The sequence below is a fragment of the Doryrhamphus excisus genome, chromosome 4 (genome assembly GCF_030265055.1).
Source record: "Doryrhamphus excisus isolate RoL2022-K1 chromosome 4, RoL_Dexc_1.0, whole genome shotgun sequence".
In the NCBI taxonomy this organism is placed as follows: Eukaryota; Metazoa; Chordata; class Actinopteri; order Syngnathiformes; family Syngnathidae; genus Doryrhamphus; species Doryrhamphus excisus.
In genome coordinates, this window is record NC_080469.1 from 9809135 (window position 1) to 9825339 (window position 16205).

General features: G+C 39.2%; 1 protein-coding gene across 1 annotated transcript; it reads left to right on the plus strand.

Moving 5' to 3' along the window:
• The first annotated feature begins 4035 nt into the window (after nucleotides 1–4035).
• slc6a4b (solute carrier family 6 member 4b) lies at nucleotides 4036–11818 on the plus strand. Its single transcript, XM_058070454.1, has 13 exons — nucleotides 4036–4255; nucleotides 4813–4947; nucleotides 6054–6273; nucleotides 6389–6527; nucleotides 6603–6737; nucleotides 7781–7884; nucleotides 8959–9086; nucleotides 9160–9272; nucleotides 9828–9959; nucleotides 10076–10175; nucleotides 10471–10571; nucleotides 10769–10936; nucleotides 11029–11818. The coding sequence occupies exons 1-13, from the start codon at nucleotides 4054–4056 to the stop codon at nucleotides 11107–11109; spliced, it is 1758 nt and encodes a 585-aa protein (XP_057926437.1). The 5' UTR covers nucleotides 4036–4053; the 3' UTR covers nucleotides 11110–11818.
• Nucleotides 11819–16205: the final 4387 nt, after the last annotated feature.

Consider the following 16205-nt stretch of genomic DNA (forward strand, 5'->3'; position numbering starts at 1 on the left):
GCTCACTTCCAAATGTGCAAGCCTCATTATCTGAAACTTGGGCATTGTTTAACACGAGAATTCAACATTCGAACAACATTTTTAGGTCAGAAAGTGGAAAGAGCATAGTAGGTACCATTTAGTCCCATTAGTAGGTCCCCACACAATATATCTTGGATTGATTTAGCTTGATTTAGCTGATTTAGATTATTGTCTGTCAAATTTATTAACAACACAATTACATACAGGCACACACTCATTGTTTTCAGTAAATAACATCCATCCATTTCTATCAAAGTGTATACACAGCGTATAACTTCATTTTATACTCAGTTCGGAGCTGGTGAATACATTGCACTTGCTTGTTCGCTTAGCTCCGCCCACCTCGCTGGCACCTTATCATGGCGGACTTTCAGCTCCATGCCATTAATCACGCGGTTCCCTTCGTTGGCGGCAGAATCCGCAACCCTGTTCTTAACTCTACAATCTTTGGTACTAGCACAGATAGCTCGGGGAAAACTCAAAGAAGAAAGAAACAGAAACGAAGTCCATTGCATTGTCATTCCGCCATCTTGTGGTCAAGATACCAATATGCAGGTATATATTAGGTAATAGTGCTGAGTACAGCAATGTTTAACCATATACACCTTTGCTTTGTATGGAAAACAAGGCTGCAATCATTATGAAGCAATGTGACTGAAAAAAACACATTATTTGAAGATTAAAAATAAAATAATAGAATATTAAAAAATGTTAATTACATTTTTATTTACATTTTTATTGTCAAATTGTAATTAATCTTAATACCTTAAAATTAAACATTACCATATTTAACTTTTTATTTAAAAAACACATGCTTTTGATTGCAATCAACAGGTGTGTAAAATAGCATGTACAAAGTAGAAGTTACTCATATCAACCACATGATGGCGACTGTATAACCCCCTGTATAACTCCACTTACAAAACAAAGACAAAGTGTCTAACTGTGTCTTAATAATTTCCAGCATCACATAGAAACCACAACCATCAGTCACAACATGTTGACCAAAAAGAGAGAAACTATCTGCTGGAAGATGTGATCAGTGTACCAGACGATGGAGTCTGGCTCTGCCGAAGGGAATGAGCTGTCAAATGAATCAGTTGGCGAAAGAATGTAGTGATTATGCAGCATGACAGACTGAGAAGCCGGACCCCCCACTCCAAAGCTGCATTCATGGTCTCAGAAGCGACACCAACTAAATCCAAAGGTGAATGTGAATGTCAAGATGGACACTTGGCACACTCACCCATGCCATGACCTGTATTCCTGAACAACGGGCAAGGCAGCAGATTTACCAAAATGATCCATTGTCAAAGAATGATTCACAAGAATGATTTCCGTGCACCACACGGTAAAGAGGATCTATTATGCTCATTTTCGTCCCTTTGTATTGAGTTGTGGTGTCCTATAGAGCAGCTACATACAATAACCCGCACAGAAAACTTTCAGAATCTGCACATATTCCAGTTGTATTTTCTTTGATTTGTGCTTCTTCCCAAAACGGTTTGTTTTAATTTGTTCCACCCACGGCCTGCCTCCGGGCATGCCCACTCCACTGTGATTGGTCACACACCCAAAGTGCTCCAGTACGAACCATTTAAGGATGTCGCCCCTCTGTGACATCACATAGGGGCAGTTTTACCACACCTTTTCAAACCAAGTGTTTTGAGCCATCCCAAACGTCTTTCAGGGCTCACTTCCAAATGTGCAAACCTTATTATCTGAAACTTTGGCATCGTTTAACACAGGAATACAACATTATAACGACATTTATAGGTCAGAAAAGTGGAAAAAGCATAATAGGTCCCATTTAAAAGGAGTGTGATTTCTATTCTTCCAGCTATAGCAAAATGATTATCTCAGGATTCCCTTGCAGGGATGACTCACACCTGACATTGCCATTGAGGTAATAGCATGTCTTGTTAAATGTCAAAGCAGCAAACATCACACCAGAGATCTTTCCCAGCTGACTTATGCAATATACTTATAGATTTGTTTTTATTTATCATCCCACAAAGTTCACCCGACAGCAACACCATGACAATGCAATTTGAAAACTCTTAAGTATGATGCACGGCACCACACTGGTGATGGCCTTCAAATCTGTAAGTTTGAAATACAACAATGTCGTGTAATCTCCGTGTGTTTGCCCGTTGGCACAGTCTGCGGCCATGGTCGACATGCACATGACCGTGTGTGATTGGAGTCGACGTGTTCTAACAGGCGATGGAGGCTCCTGTCAGTCTGATATTCTCCTACTGCTGCGTGCCAATGCACATTGACAGGATGCTATGCTGGAGAAGGCCAGAACTATCTGGGCTCTGTCTTGTTGCTTGTAAGCCCCCAGGAGACACACACCTCGGCTGAGTAGTCACAGTTTGCACCCCCTCTGTGTGATCGGATGAGTTTGAGGTGGGAGGACATGAGAAATCCCCATGCATCAAGCACCTTTGCGAGGATGTCCAACTCTTATAAGAAGAGTGGAAGCTCTTAGCATAGCTCCAAAGAACGGTGAGAATCTAATTAATTTTTTTCACTTTCACCTGAAAATTACTGAAATTGTACCAGCACGCCACATGTGTTCATACAGTGTATTGTATTATACGTATCTTATCCCTATCAAGCCGAAACCTGGTAGCTAGTTAGCTTTTAGGTGACACATTAATGAAGGCACTATGTGTCTCAGTGTCATATCCATTTCTCAGACTAACTTCATTTGATGCACTCTGCACTCACAGAATATCCTGTTTGCAGCCTTTTCAACTTGCCCGACGCTAAAAGCGATGGATTTGATTACAGAGACATTTTATCAGGTTTCATTAATGACATTGTTTTCTATTCTATTCCCATAGAAACCATATTAACACTTGATCAGGCTGTTAAGTTTAAAGTTTTCGAATATAGACTTGCTCGCAAAGACATTTACTAGTGTTTATGGCAAGTTTTTCCAGTGTTGATTGACAGTAAGAGTAAGCGATTGATGCAGTGAATTCTTTTGTCTTTTGTCTTTTATGGCAGCAGTAACTCAGTTCATAAGGACCTCAGCTTGAAATCAGAGGGTTTTGGTTGAAGTCCTGCTGAAAACTCAGCTCAGGGGCCCAATTACTGTTTGTGTACGGTGTGCACCACAATATATATGGCAGACTACAAAATGAATTTGCCCATGAGGGATTATAATTAGTATAATAATTTATTTTGCCAAATTTATTTATTTAAAATAAGATCCAGCCTTTCTGGGGTCCATTATGCTTCATTATATTACAACAATAAACAACATAAATTAGACTTTAACACATAAGTGCATAACAAGAAATTACAAAACATAATAGCTCTATATAATACTCGGCGGTGCACGGAGCATGGGTTTCATCCCTGCCAGGGTTGTGTAAGGAAGGACATCCTAAGACGAAACCATTCATGCGACTGACATGCTGCGGCGACCCCTGACTGGGTAAAGTTGAAAGTGAAAAACAAAACCATACATAATAGATTTAATACTACGAGGCCATAACAGTGTCGTTCAACACCATTGCAAATAATAATAAACAATGTTAAATGAATACCTTTCTAACATGCATATATATTACACTAATATGCCTAATACACTAATATAACACAGATAGCATTGATCTACATTTGAATGGTTTTAGCATCTTGCATGCACAAAAGGTATCAAAGTGGTCCTTCAGTTTTTCTGTAGAAAAATACATTTTGAAGGCAAGCAACTAAATTTCAATGTCTCAGAACAGCAGCAGAAATATACACATATGTTAAACAGAGGTCCGAATATAATACAAAAAGACATAAACAAAATTTATGTTTTACCAGAAAAAGACCAAAGATCGTCTCTGACATCTCTGTAACAGTAATCCAGGTGTCAATGCAGGCCCCGCCCCTTGGTCTCCTTCACCATTATAGGAGAATCACCCCCCCCCCCCCCCCCCCCCCACCTGCCAGCCACCCCCTCCCCTCATGGAGCTGCTTCTCTGTACGACTTTTCACAGTCGGGTGGCCCAACAGAACTCAGCGGTCATGGCCGGTAGTCTGACCCACCACGGCTCCCCGAACCTCGGCTACACCCCCAACAACGCGGTCCCGGTGCCTATTATGACGCAGACGGACTCAAGAGACAAATGGAGCAAAAAGATGGACTTTCTCCTGTCTGTTGTGGGCTTTGCTGTGGACCTTGGCAATGTTTGGAGGTTTCCGTACATATGTTACCAAAATGGTGGCGGTAAGATTGCTTTTTAAAAGTTTACAATCGTTCAATTGTATTACGTAGTTCATCCCTGTCGTTTTGTCTTCGGAAAGGCGAATCCAGACAGAAAGTGCTGTCTGTGGTGCTGAAATGAAGTTTATCGTCACAATTAAGTATTTATACTTTTCACAGAAAAGACCCATTTTTGCAAAGTCGAGGAAACAAAGCTAATTGGCACCAAAACAATCAGCGGATGAAAAATACAAAACTAATAAAATTAAATGCTTAACAAGTTTAATAAATGCTTTAGACCTGTTAAAATGGATTAGATAGTAGCGGAGGCAGTGCAATCAACTTTAGATTTTTGGTTTAATTTAATTCCTGTAACTAACCCTAAAACATAAATAACACTTTTATAAGATGATGCAATTATAAAAAGGGAAAATGTAAGCTTGAAAAAAATGGCAATTTGTAGTTTTAATTTAGATTCAAGCTTCTTGAATGTCACCACTTTGCCTGCATGCAATATTGCAAAACTATGAAGTATTCATCCTGAATACACTATTTTTTTGGAAATGTGTGTGTGTGTGCAGGAGCTTTCCTTATTCCTTATATTCTGATGGCCATCTTCGGAGGAGTGCCACTCTTTTACATGGAGTTGGCACTAGGGCAATTCCACAGAACCGGAGCCATATCCATATGGAAACACATCTGCCCCATTTTCAAAGGTAAGCCATACAATATACATATAGTGGTGCACCTCAAACATAAAATTACATCTAATAGAATGTCTATATCAATTAATTTGTACACACAACAAAATATAGCCAATTTTCATGAGATCTAAAACTTTTTGTGTGTACACTCACAAATTGATCTTAATCTGCGTTAGTGAGCAATTCTTTGTTGAAATAATTCAGTCACCTCTCATGTGTGATGTAACAAGATGCTGATTAGACATTTGACAGCATGATTATTGAACAATGGTGCCTTAGGGTGCCACACAAATAAGACACTTGAAAATGTGCATTTCTACTTTTGTGTGGCACATAGTGATCACTCCAAATACTGAGTGAAGGGCACCCGTGCAATAATCATGCTGTCTTATCAGCATCTTCATATGCTACAGAGGTAGATGGATTATCTCGGCAAAGGAGAGGTGCTCACCAACACAGATTTAGATCGATTTTTGTATTTGAGATTTTTTGCATATTCTATGTAGAAAAAAGCTTGGGATGTTTGAGCTATATTTTTTATGTCTATGAAAAGAATACACATATTGGTAAACATATAGTAATTGTTATTAGCAAATGTGCCTTCGAACATCTTTGTGTGGGGTTTGCTTGTCTTCATTCTTCATGTGTGTACACCAACTTTCTCCAAACGTCCACAAAGTATTTGTTGACCTCACTCATGATGTAAAGGTTTTACACGTTTTTGACACAGCTTTGATTCAACATTGATTCATTCATTTATTTTCTACAACTGGAGGGGGTGCTGGAGCCTATCCCAGCTGTCTTCGGGCAAGAGGCGGGTACACCTTGGACTGGTCGCCAGCCAATCACAGGGCACATATAGACAAACAACCATTCACACTCACATTCATACCTATGGACAATTTGGAGTCACCAATTAACCTAGCATGTTTTTGGAATGTGGGAGGAAACCGGAGTACCCGGAGAAAACGCACACATGCACGGGGAGAACATGCAAACTCCACACAGAGATGGCCGAGGGTGGGGTCAGTTATTGTATACTCCTCAAATAGCAAAATGAGATTCCAACAAAGAATGATTTGCATCAGTGTCTACAATATAGTCTCTTGTTGTTTCAGGTATAGGATATGCCATTTGCATCATAGCCCTGTATGTTTCCTTCTACTACAACACCATCATCGCCTGGGCCCTCTTCTACTTCTACTCCTCCTTCTCCACCATCTTGCCATGGACAAACTGCGACAATGCATGGAACACCGCTAACTGTACCAACTACTTCGGCATTGACAACGTCACATGGACCGATTCATCCAGATCTCCAGCAGAGGAATTTTACACGTAAGTGCATGTAAGTGTGAGTAAAAGAAGCAGCTTATCAGAAAGTGTCTGCTTTGAGTTGAGGCTTGCAAGGTGAATGCCTGGTGATGGCGGGATATGTTTTTTCTGCTAATAGGAGGAATGTCCTCGAGATCCATAAGTCATCGGGTCTGACAAACGTGGGAGGTGTTCGTTGGCAGCTGATGCTCTGCCTTTTTCTTATTTTCACCATAGTTTACTTCAGTCTCTGGAAGGGGGTGAAGACCTCTGGGAAGGTGACCTATCAACATACACTATTACTCCTTTTTCTCAGAGAACACAGGACAATTATTTCTCTCTTTTGCGTCCAGGTTGTATGGGTGACTGCCACTCTGCCCTACATTGTTCTTTTCATTCTGTTAATCCGTGGTGCCACTCTGCCGGGGGCTTGGAGAGGGGTTGAGTTTTACCTCAAACCTCAGTGGGAGAAGCTACTGGAGACCAGTGTGAGTAGTTTGCTTCTCTGAATAGAACAATGCAAACATTGTTATGAAATACAAAGCCTTTCAGATACAGTGGTGTGAAAAACTGTTCCTAATTTCTTATTTTTGTCACATAATTTATCACACTTAAATGTTTCAGATCACACAAGAAATTTAAATCGCGAGAAACACAAAATGCTGTTTTTAAATGAAAGTTTTTGGCCCTGTGTGAAAAAGTGATTGCCCTCCTGTTAAAACATAACTGAGATTAATTGAGATCTATAAATCTGGAAAAAGTTATCAACCCATTTTTAAAGGTTTGGGACTCCAGCAAACCACACTGAGAGCCATTATCCACAAATGATGAAAATATGGGACACTGATGTACTTTCCTAGAAGTGGCTGTCTGGCCGGCCAATTACTCACACAAAGGCGACTCATTCAATAGGTCACAAAAGACCCCACAACAACATTAAAAACACTTTCAAACAAGAACACTGAATGACGATGAGCACCTTGGTGCCTTTCTGTTTTTTTTATAACATCTAAATATGTGCTTTTGAGTAATATGCAGAAAAGGGGATGAATAATTTGGTCTCAAACACGGGATCTCTTAAGAAACTGACAGTAAAAATCTCTTATCCTTCTCCCTCTGGCTTGGTCAGGTGGTTTGCAAAAAATCAGTATAAGTGCTTCGGCTGAAGGCGAATATAGATGAGATGAAATGAGATGCATAAATAAGCTACAGTGTGGGATAATAAGATGCATAATTGGTTTAGATTTTCTGCCCATTAACAAAGGCCTCCCTTTTCGCCGCCCTCTCCTTTTAACACACTCCTCTTCAGATCTCGCTGTGTACAGCTGGGTGGCATCAAGGCAGCTACAGTACAAAGCTGACATAACAACGCTCCACAGCCTCCACACACACACAAATCTCACATACAGTGATGAGTTATTAGGAATTTGACCTTGAAGACATTCATTTTGTTACAGTTAAATATTACAGTGGGATAGGGACATGCAGATAGACAACAAAGGTTCATGGTTGTTCTGCACTATATTTTAAGGTGTGGGTGGATGCTGCTTCTCAGATCTTCTTCTCCCTTGGTCCTGGCTTTGGAGTGCTCCTGGCCCTCTCCAGTTATAATCCTTTTACTAACAACTGCTATCGGTAAGAACTGCTACTTCTGGTCAATAATCAAATTACTAAATTATTTTTTCTTTCATCATACAATCATCCCTCACTACAACGTGATTCACTCTATCATGATTTTTCAAAAATAGATTCAGTAAATATACAAAATGAATCATGTTTTTGGGTGAATGTAGCCTATGATTAGTAACAAATATGCATGAAGTAAATCTTATGTATTTGTTTAAATTAAGCATTAAGCAAATTAAGCATTTTCAAGTATAAAAATGTCAAAATTAACTAAAATGCAAATATAAGGCATTCAAAGATGTTATAATTACTGTATATAGTATTATTAGGAGCCAGATTTGATCACTGGAACAATAGCCTTTTATTGCAACTTTAAAATATCTCCCAACAGGCACAATAATACCGAATAAAAACACTGGCTACTGTTGTGGCTGTAACTCACAGCGAGCTGAAACTCAACTCTGAACCACTAATGTCACTTCCTGTTTACCACTCACTCTGCTCCCCTAGAGAACACATTTCTAGCGACACTCACAAGCAGTGTTAAATGGCTTATTTACTCTTATTATTTCCATTACATTGAGCAATATGAGTGTATTGTGACTATAGGGGCGCAAGTTCATATCTAGATCTAATATTAAACTGTATGAAGTTTGAACAGGTTTTCTATGCTCTAACTATGAAAATATTTAATTTCTAAATAAGGAATCCTACGTTGCAGAAATTAAATCTGTAACCAATTAACCAATATAAATGAGAGATTACTGTACGGTCATTCATAGAGAAATGATTCTGATAAATATGTGCAGGGTCTACATTGAACACTCATCATCTTAACATGAAATAACTTAAACACACACAGACAGCAGATGCATGGAAATAATTGAACTTTTTGTGCTGACAAAATTAGTGTTGTTCTGAATCTATAATGAGACACCACCCGATGTATGGTTCAAACTGGGGAAAGTGATGATTCGTGATGATGATTTCAACTGACTGCTGTGATATAGTATAGTATAGTACATCATTACACTGACTATATTATGCAGTGACAAACATGTACATTTTTTTCTACCTCCTTAGAGACGCCATTGTGACTAGTTTGGTGAACTGTTTGACCAGCTTTGTGTCAGGGTTTGTGATCTTCACAGTGCTGGGCTACATGGCAGAGATGAGGCAGGTGAAGGTGGAGGATGTGGCCAGAGATAAAGGTGATCAAAAGACACATATCATCATCCATATTCACACTGAGCTCCAGCCTTATTAGTGTTGTCATGCTCTCAGGACCCAGTTTACTTTTCATCACATACCCCGAGGCCATCGCCAACATGATGGGTTCCACATTTTTTGCTATAATTTTTTTTGTGATGATGATCACTCTGGGACTGGACAGCACGGTATGAACTGCATTCAGAAAAAATAGACAATGATTTCCTATACTAGAATAAGTTGCAATACAGTGCAACCTCCAAAGATGAACTACCTAAATTTACTACAACAAAACTTGAGTTTAAACCGTCATCATGCATGACATCAACATACATCGACCAATATACCAACAAAGCAAGCGCAAGTTGAGTAGTTTTACTTTATTTTAGGTTTATTACACAGTGATTAATTACTTGCATCACAGCTAAGAATGTTAAAATGCTACTTAAAACATCGCCTGCACTGTTAAAGGTTTTACTATGCTGACAGTGTGAGGCTGACACGTAAAATTCACCTTGCATTATTTCCTATGGGAAGAATAGTTTTTAAACTAGACCAACTTGAAAGTCAATCAGCATCATGGAACAGATTACATTTAACTTTGGAGGTTCCACTACATATTTATTCTCTATACATAAGGCGTTACAATAGAACAATTGCATACAGATGAAAAATGCACATATTGTGATAGATAACAGAAATAATGTGACACCCTGGCAACAATTACTCTCCATTTGTTTCAGTTTGGTGGGCTGGAGGCGATCATCACGGCGGTGTTAGATGAATATCCTGATCATTTCTCTCAAAGACGTGAACTTTTTGTACTTTGCTTGGTAGTGGTCTGCTTTCTGGGCTCCTTGAGTACTCTTACTAATGTAGGTTTTTGATCACCTTTCATTAATGAAGATAATTATTTCTAAGCATGTGTGATGTGAATTGTACTAGTCGCTGCTTGGACATATAAGAATGACTAATGATGGATGAATGGCAGGGTGGTGCATATGTGGTGAAGCTGCTGGAGGAGTTTGGGGTCGGAATCTCCATCATTGCTGTGGGATTCCTTGAGGCCATTGCCGTTTCCTGGTTCTATGGTAAACACATCTATCAGTACTTTTACTGTTATTGCTGTATTGATAATTGACTGCACTGGTACACATGGCAGGATTTTGAGCTCAGTTCACACTTAGTTACTGGTGTGAATGTGAGTGTGGCTGGTTTGTTTGTGACTTGTTATGGGCTGGCAACCAGCTCAGGGTGTAGTCTGCAAGTCAAATGGGAAAGGCTACAGCCTGATCAGGGTATAAAATGGATGGAAATCACTGGACTCTTATTACTATTTCAAACAAATACTTTAACATTATATTTCATCTCGTGTGTTGTTTTTAGGTATCAACAGATTCAGCAATGATGTTCAAGCCATGCTGGGCAAAGCCCCAGGACGGTTTTGGAAGGTGTGCTGGGTTGCCATCAGTCCAGCCTTTCTCGCAGTAAGAAGTCATAACTATATCTATATCTTTATTTTTAGTATTAATATGCAAAAATATAAATATGCATGAAAAAGTTCTATAAATCAGAATTGTTCTTACATATTCTCTTAATGGCATCTGTGTCTTAATGAATTTTCTGTATTACAACACAAAACACAGAACATAATAACCTTGTTATGTTTACCCTCCATTCCCAGTATATCATAGTGAGCTCGCTCCTGAAAGCACCACCCCTCACCTTGTTTGATTATAAGTACCCAGACTGGAGCATCACAGTAGGATACACCATTGGCTTTTCATCCTTCATGTGGATCCCCATCTATATGGTTTATAAGCTGGTATGGACACCGGGTTCTCTCAAACAGGTGTGTGGATACACAAAGGATTTTTTTTTTTACGTGCATGGAAGATGGAATATTTATTGCTCTTTTCAATGGAATAACCTCCTACTTGACAGAGGCTGGCAGTGTGTCTGCGACCAGAGAGAACCATTCCAGATATCCACGCCAACAGTCTCAACATGGCCAACGTACCATAACAAACAGCACACGGGAAAACACACTGATGTCTCCACTGTATCTGTTACGTTTTTATCTGTGACATAATGACTGTTTGCAGCTCACGTGGTCTGCTGTCTTTCGGCTCATCAAGTTTGACTTCCTCTGTTGACAATTCTTTATTAAAAGTTCCTCCCATGTTAATGTTAGCCCCTTAGGTATCTTTAATAAGATTTTAATACAAGTTTTTTTCATTTATTTGTTATCATGTTAAGGTGATGTGGCTATAAACTTAAGATACAATACCTTTATTACCTTTATTAATCCTAAGGGCGATTTGGTGGAGCTGTAGTGATAAAATGACTGTGCAATTAGATTGTTTAAAACATAGACTTTGCCTGATTGCTTCAGTTAACTTCAAATAGCCTATTTTGCCTTAATCTGCCTATATATAAATGTGTATATATATATGTGTGTGTGTGTGTGTTTACAAAAATATGTAAAGGTTGTATTGATATTGTGCCTCTCCAGATAGTGTTTTCATTTTATACCTGAAGACACTCAAACGTTGAATTGTGTGTGAATTTATCTGATTAACAAGCGCTTTACATCAACTTTTTATCCAGTGAGTAGTGTGATGAGAAAAGTGACAATTGCTGTGCGATTTAACCTTTCTGTATTTGTAAATGTCCAAGTTAATTATAGTATAAATTATAACTTGTGTCTGTGCTGCTTTTTGGTCCTGTGATATATTCATTATACAACTACCAAGCCATTAAAAAAACACTATTTTGACGAGTGACTGTACTCAACTTACCCAAATATGAGACGCCGTTTCTTCCTCGGAGCCATCTTGTATTTTGCGACTAAAGACTTATTCATGCAAACCAATAGGTGGAGTCAAACAACTACTAAAGTCAGAGCTTTTCTTCATGTCACTCACACACACACTAGTGACCTGGGGTGATGTGACAATGAATTACAGTTAAGTAGCCAAATATTCTGTCCTAAAAATAACAAGCTCATTTGTAACACTGCAAAACTTGCACACTTTTTGTTTCCAATGGCGGACTGGTCGCCATGAGATGCACAGTAATGCACTGTTAAAGGCAACTTATTATGCTTTTTCCACTTTACTGACATATAAATGTTGTATTCTCGTGTTAAACGTGTGCCAACGTTTCAGATAATGAGGTTTGGGCATTTGGAAGTGAGCCCTGAAAGAAGTTTGGGTTGGCTCAAAACGCTCTGTTTCAAAACAAAGGGGCTGACATCCTTATATGGTTCATAGTTAGGAAGCACTTTGGGTGTGTGACCAATCACAGCAGAGTGAGCATGCCCAGAGTCGAGCCGTGGGTGGAATAAATTAAAACAGACTGTTTTGGCAAGAAGCACAAATGTAAGGAAATACAGCTGGAATAGGTGCAGATTCTAGAAAATCTAAAACGTTTTCTGTGTGGGTTATTGTGTGTAGCTGCTCTATAGGAGATCACAGCTCAATACAAATGGTCGAAAAATGAGCATAAGGTCCCCTTTAAATATTATTATTACATCTTCAGATTAAGTGTAATAGTACAGTGCACTGTCTAACAGCACTAACAGCATTTTTTTGTGGTGACAAAACCAGGCCCTATTACTTCAAGGATCGGTAGGAACGTACTCCAGAGTATAAAATAGTTTGGACAATGTCATCCAACCAGTGAGCTTCTAGCCAATGTTGATCAAAGCGCCTTTGTGTCAGTGCCTCTATTGAAGTATACAACAGCAAACACATAAAAGAGACGTTGCTCAAAAGGCTGCTGCTCTTCTTTCGAGCATGAGCAGATTGACGCTGTCTGTGGAAGAGAAATGGACTCGTAAGATCAGATTTACACATAGCCCGCCGTGGTGTAGTGGTTAGCGTTCTGGACTTTGGAGCACGTTGCTACCAAAGAAATAATCAATGACAACACAATTTTAAAAAATTCAAATTGTATTTTTACAAATAAGCAGTTGTATTCCGCCCCCACCAATGAAGTTTGTGTGAAAGCTAGTGTGAATGAGAAGAATGCATCTATTCCGTGTCTGTTATTTTCCATGAGTCATATCTACGTGTTGAGAAACTCTGATTGTGTTAGCGAGTAGCAACACAGTCAGGAGAGCTGGGTTTGAACCTCTGTTTGGGCATTTATATTTGTTCGGTGCTTGGGTTTTCTATGGTACGCTGTCTTCTGCCCACAAAAATATGCATCTTAGGATAACTGGAGGCTCTAAAGTGTGAATGGTACTACATGTATGCTGCTGACCAGTTCATGATATACCTCGTCTTCCCAAGTCAGTTGCGATTGGCTCCAATGCAGGCCTCATGAGAAAACAATGTAAGAATTGTACAGTACTGTGAAAATGTCTAAATTTAGGAGATTATAGGATTACACAAATTAATTTTGACCAAACCATATACAGCGGTGGCATATGGACCCAGGGAGGAGGCATTTACCATGTGGTGAGCATCTGGAAAATAATAATAATAATGTATGTATCTTTATTTTTTACTTTTTTGTCTCTACATTTATAAATATGCTCAAAATATACTAAAGCAAACCAATTTTTGAGTTTTCATTCATTCATTTTCCATACCTCTTATCCTCACTAGGGTCGTGGGGGTATGCTGGAGCCTATCCCAGCTGGCTGTTGTGTGAGAGGCGGCGTACACCTTGGACAAGTCGCCAGCCAATTACAGGGCACATATAGACAAACAACCATTGTGACGATTAATGTAATTTAATATATATTGCCTGGGTCTACTAAATGAATTGGCATTGAATTACATGCATAAACCAAAACCAACCAGGTGATTTTATATGCCGTAATACAGGGGTGTTCAACCCACAGCTACATACAGTAGCTGCGTACGGCTCTTTTATCTTTCTGCTGTGGCTCCAGCTGGTTTATGCTTCTGTATAATCACTGAGGTGTCTCTTCTAACGCCGTCATGTTCTGTATGAGTTGACTGTTCAATTCTCTGCCGATGTGAATCAACTCTGTGAGAAATCATGATGCTAGTAAACAGTTTTACTTCCTTTGTCGCTAATGAAGAATAGCAACGACCGTGACATGGAGAGTAGTACTGGAATTGCAACTAATTGATGTATTACTACACTTTTATTGCAAATGTTGATCCCAAATATGTGGCAAAAGCTTACAAAAAAAAGAGTAACCGCCACGTGGCAGCAGGTGGAGCTCGTCACTACACTAGGAAGACAGAAAAAGAACAGAACAAGAACGGAACAAACCCATTTGGTTTTGGCTCCAAATGGGTTTTAATTTGGTGCAAACCAGCACAAATGGCTCCTGTGATGAAAGGTTGCCGACCCCCAGCGAATACCAAAACATAGCAGTTTGATTTTAGGTCCTTCTCTGTAGTAAAATCAAGAGCAATACATTTTAACAAATAGTGTGCATAAACTAGTTCTATACGGGATGAAGGTAAATGCCATATACATCATTCATGCTGAGTAATTATATAAGGATATAACCTCAAGGAGCTTGACCTTTCCATCTATTCTCCATTGCTCTTTGACATTTCAGAGATGAAAAACAGGATGGGGGCTTTACACTTGCGTAATGGTTCCCAGTAAGAAGAGAGGAAGATTGTATACTATTTGTATACGTCTATAGCCAACACACCTGCCAAGACCTGTAAACATCCTGGATGGTGTACAGTGATCCAGCTTTAAATGGACGATCAACAAATACATTTAATATATCAGTAAGGCTGTTAATTAACTCTGGTTTGATTGATGCTATCAGAAATGTATTGATTGAACAATTAGGCCTGTCACGATAACCAATTCTACTGGATAATAACCATCATACAGATGATTGCTGATCAACTATAACAAGGGATAAGACAAGAGGAACGGCTAAGGAGAATAGGGATTCATCTTCTTTTTACTCCTTTTTGGACATGTGGGACTGTGATTTGTACTATGAGGTGTATGCCAATGTAACTTGTATTCATGTTCAAGTAAATTAAACCATAAGCAGTCCATTACCATAGATGAGCACTGAAAAATATCGCTTAAAACTAGTATCGACACGATACCGGTTCCACTCTGGTGTCGATGTTGGGATCGATCCACCCACCTCTAACTGTCGCTGCCTTTTCTCCAGCTCCCACCGCTGTGATGCTAGCTCTTGTCCCACAGGTTTTATTACTAATGTCTGCAATGGTGTTACTGCATGGTCAAGACGATAACTCAGCCGTAGCAGAGAGACCTTACGAGGTCTTACAGAAGCAAAATCTGGGTAAGAAAGGAACAAATATTACACAGGGGGAGGGATGGTGAGCTCCAAACGTTTCCCGCTGTGTGACCACACCGTTTCTTTCTTTTTTTTGATACTGACACTGATAGATGGACACACGCAAAACGTGCAGTTACGGACCCTGTAAATGAAGGATTTGTGTGTTTGTGTGCAGTCACGTTTGGGAGTGTCGTCGGTGTCCTGCTGCTGCTGATGCTCATCATGGCTGTTTGCGTCTACAAGCCTCTATCCAGGCGGTGATCGTGTGCTCAGTCACGAAGACAAAGACTGAAAAAAGGAAACAGAAAAATAAGATGGGAGGTCATCTAACCCATAGGCCAATGGCTCTTGGGGGTGTCCTCCTAATGGCTGGAGACACTGGACCCTGACATCTCCAGCAATAATCATGTATTGAGTGCAGACCTTGTATATAATTGGATGTAATGCAGCTTATTGCCATCACAATGTAAATAGATGATCTTGATATTATAAATTACGTATGTCTGAGTTTCTTAAAATCCATTCTAGCTATATCAAAAAACGTATAGCCAAGTTAGGAGTTTTACACCACTGCAAACTATAAGCACAATAATAAACACGTTTCAGTTAATTCCAAATTATTATTAAGCATTATTATCCTTGTAATGGCAGAATTTTGGATTGCAGTGCTAATGAAGTGTCTGTATGTCTGCATTCTAATCCAATCCAATCCACTTTATTTATTTAGCACATTTTATAAACAGAGTTTCCAAAGTGCTGCACAGACTAGTCAAATAAATTGTAAAATTATTGTTATTGTAAAATTTTAATAATAAATTGTAAATTAAATTCAGGATGTCACCATCATAGTCTG